The sequence below is a fragment of the Calidris pugnax genome, unplaced genomic scaffold, assembly GCF_001431845.1.
Source record: "Calidris pugnax isolate Ruff unplaced genomic scaffold, ASM143184v1 scaffold162, whole genome shotgun sequence".
Lineage (NCBI taxonomy): Eukaryota > Metazoa > Chordata > Aves > Charadriiformes > Scolopacidae > Calidris > Calidris pugnax.
The window spans coordinates 962058-965422 of record NW_015090900.1 but is presented as its reverse complement, the minus strand read 5'-3'; the positions used below and the strand labels follow the sequence as shown (position 1 = coordinate 965422).

The window sequence follows — 3365 nt, the reverse complement described above, 5'->3', positions numbered from 1 at the left end:
GGGGGGGGGGAAAGATGGGGCCACGGGGTCATTGATGTGCCCCCCAGGCAGGGACACCCCGCTGGGATGGGGTCTGCAACCTTCCTGCCCCCCTCGCACCCACCGAGCCCACGCAGAGAGATGCCAACAGCTAGATTTAGGGATTTAGTCTCCTCCATCTCCCCGGGGGGGTGAGGGGGGGGGCACAAATCCAGGCTGGCTGCATGGAAATAAACCCTTTCCTGGAAATAAACCCTTTCCTGGAAATAAATAAACCCTTTCCTTCCAAGCACAGCGTGGTGGTGGTGCTGCCTTTCTGCCACCCCATCCCTGGCTCTCGCTGCCAGGGCTGCACTGGAGAGACGGGGGGGGGGAAAGATGGGGCCACGGGGTCATTGATGTGCCCCCCAGGCAGGGACACCCCGCTGGGATGGGGTCTGCAACCTTCCTGCCCCCCTCGCACCCACCGAGCCCACGCAGAGAGATGCCAACAGCTAGATTTAGGGATTTAGTCTCCTCCGTCTCCCCAGGGGGGTGAGGGGGGGGCACAAATCCAGGCTGGCTGCATGGAAATAAACCCTTTCCTGGAAATAAACCCTTTCCTGGAAATAAATAAACCCTTTCCTTCCAAGCACAGCGTGGTGGTGGTGCTGCCTTTCTGCCACCCCATCCCTGGCTCTCGCTGCCAGGGCTGCACTGGAGAGACCCTCCCTGAGGGAACTCATAGCAGAGGGTGAGGGTGACATTGTCACACAACGTGGCCCCCCCACGAGAGCTGGGTCACAGCAGCATCAGGCTGGTGGCCACGATGGTGGGGGGAGGCTGATGATGCCACACACACACAGCCCCAGCCCTCCGGGAAGATGAAATCACTTGGAGGCGCTGGGTTTTAAGGGGCAGGAGGAGCCTAGAAGTGTCCCTGCTGGGGGGGACACCAACAATCCCCACTCAAGGACCAAACTGGCAGGGCCAGCATCACAACAAGCTGCTCACTACATTCCTACATGCTTGATGAAGAGTTTACTCAACCACATATCCCCCCCAAAAAAGCATCTACCTGTATCTGCTACCAGGAGGCTGGGATTCCCCTGCCAGGAGGGCAAAGCAAGAGGGACCTTCACCATCCTGCCAAGGCAGGAGCTCCAGGAGGGCCATTCCTCCAGGCTGGCACTTATTTCCCTTTGTATGATCATAGAATGGTTCAGGTTGGAAGGGACCTTAAAGATCATTGAGTTCCACCCCCCTGCCCTGGGCAGGGACACCTCCCACCAGCCCAGGTTGCTCCAAGCCCCCTCCAACCTGGCCTTGAACCCCTCCAGGGATGGGGCAGCCACAGCTTCTCTGGGCAACCTGGGCCAGGCTCTCACCACCCTCACAGCAAAGAACTTCTGGTATCTAAGATGAGGAAGAACACACCACCGAGAGGTTGTCTGTCACCCTGAGGGGTGGCTGCCACCCTCCAGAGGGCCTGGGTCACAGAGAGCAATCAACACTGCCAGCCTGTTGGTTAACATATTTTAATGGGTGACTCACCGGGGTGAACCTCTGGCCTGAAGAAAAAGGCCTAAAACCGCTCTAAAAAGCGGAGAGAGGAGGGTACAGCCGTGCCAAGTGCTGGGGAGGAAGCAGCTTGCCCCTTCCCTGAAAAGGAGGACACGCAGCGAGGGCACCCGGGGTCTCGCTGGCTCCTTCTCCTCGTTAGTGCCCCGGCGAGGCGGGCGGTGGGGAGGAGCGGTGCTGGCTGGGGGGATGCTGCACCACGGCGTGTTTTTCTCACAAAGCTGGAGGACAAAAGAGGCCCTCAAAGAGTCCACGCTCAGCTGGACGCCTCCATCTCCACGACCTCCTCCAGCGGCTGGGTCTGCACTTCCACCTTCTTGGGGGGGATGTAGGAGCCCATGCCAGCGGCGCGCTCTGCCTCCTCCTGCGTGTAGGGTGCCTCCCGCAGCTGCTTCAGCCTGAGAAGAAGGGAGAAAGGGGGGGCTGAAGCCTTTCACCCCTTCTTTCCACCCCAGCTCCTCGAAATAAGAGCGGCCCCACCACCCGCCTCACCCCGATGAAGTGGGGCTGGGTTTGGGGGGGCTGCAGCCCGCTCTGGGGTGGGACATGGACCCATAGGGCGGCTCAAGACCCTGCTCGGGCCCCCCCCTTACCTCTTCTTGTGCACCTTGGACCTGAAGTGCTCCTTCATGCTGTTCAGGTCCACGAAGTAACGCCTGGGGGGGGATAAGAGGCCGGGGGTCAGGGGGCTCTGAGATGGCAGCAGGGCTGGGGAGAGCCCTACCAAGGGGCTGGGGTCCCCCTACACCCCTGGGGCCAGTCCCCCACGGGACAGGGTCTCCGCTGAGACCACAACAAGCCCCCCTCAAGGGTCTAGATCCTTCCCGAGACCAGGACAAGATCTCCTCCCAGGCCTAGAGCACCTCGGCTAGGGTCCCCCTACACCCCTGGGGCCAGCCCCCCCACGGGACAGGGTCTCCACTGAGACCACAACAAGCTCCCCTCAAGGGCCTAGATCCTTCCCGAGACCAGGACAAAATCTCCTCCCAGGCCTAGAGGACCCCTGGCTGGGACCAGTCTCCCCCAGGAGCCAGGAAACCCCCCTAGGACAAGGACAACCCCCTCCAAGGAGGCAGGGACACCCTCCAGGACCAGGAAAACCCCATCCCGGGTTCCAGAGACCCCTCAGGACCAGGTTAACCGCCTCCAAGGAGCCAAGAACTCCCTCCAGGACCAAGACAACCCCCCCAGGACCAGGACAACCCCCTCCAGGACCAGGACAACTCCCTCCAGGACCAGGACAACTCCCTCCCGTGTTCCAGGGATCCCTCAGGACCAGGACAACCCCCTCCAAGCAGCCAGAAACCCCCTCCAGGATGAAGACAACCCCCTCCAGGACCAGGACAACCCCATCCCGGGTTCCAGGGACCCCTCAAGACCAGGTCAACCTCCTCCAAGGAGCCAAGAACCCCCTCCAGGACCAAGATAACCCCCTCCAGGACCAAGACAACCCCCTCCAGGACCAGGAAAACCCCATCCCAGGTTCCAGGGACCCCTTAGGACCATGGCAACCCCCCTTCCAGGGGCTCAAGCAACCCCCCCAAGGGCAACTGGGGCAACCCCCTCCCAGGGACACCCCCCCTCCAGGATCAGCACAAACATCCCACGCCCCCCCAGCACCAGGGCAACCCCCAGGGGTTAAAGCCCTCTCTCCCCAACCCCCCGCGCAGTGCAGGCAGTAGAACTGGGCGCAGCCCGGCAGGTCGGGGTCGGGCTCCTGCCGCAGCAGCCGGGCGGCCTTGTCGGGCTGCAGGTCGGCGTGGATCTCGTCCAGGTCGCGGCGGCGCCGCTTCGTCTTGAGCTGGCGGGCCAGGGAGTGCGCCCGG

General features: G+C 62.3%; 1 protein-coding gene across 1 annotated transcript; it reads right to left on the bottom strand.

Moving 5' to 3' along the window:
- Nucleotides 1-1727: 1727 nt before the first annotated feature.
- ZNF593 (zinc finger protein 593) lies at nt 1728-3361 on the bottom strand (the record flags this gene model as incomplete). Its single annotated transcript, XM_014948609.1, has 3 exons — nt 1728-1937; nt 2133-2195; nt 3204-3361. Coding segments are annotated over 3 exons (363 nt in total), but the record flags the coding sequence as incomplete, so codon positions are not given.
- Between the last annotated feature and the right edge of the window lie 4 nt (nt 3362-3365).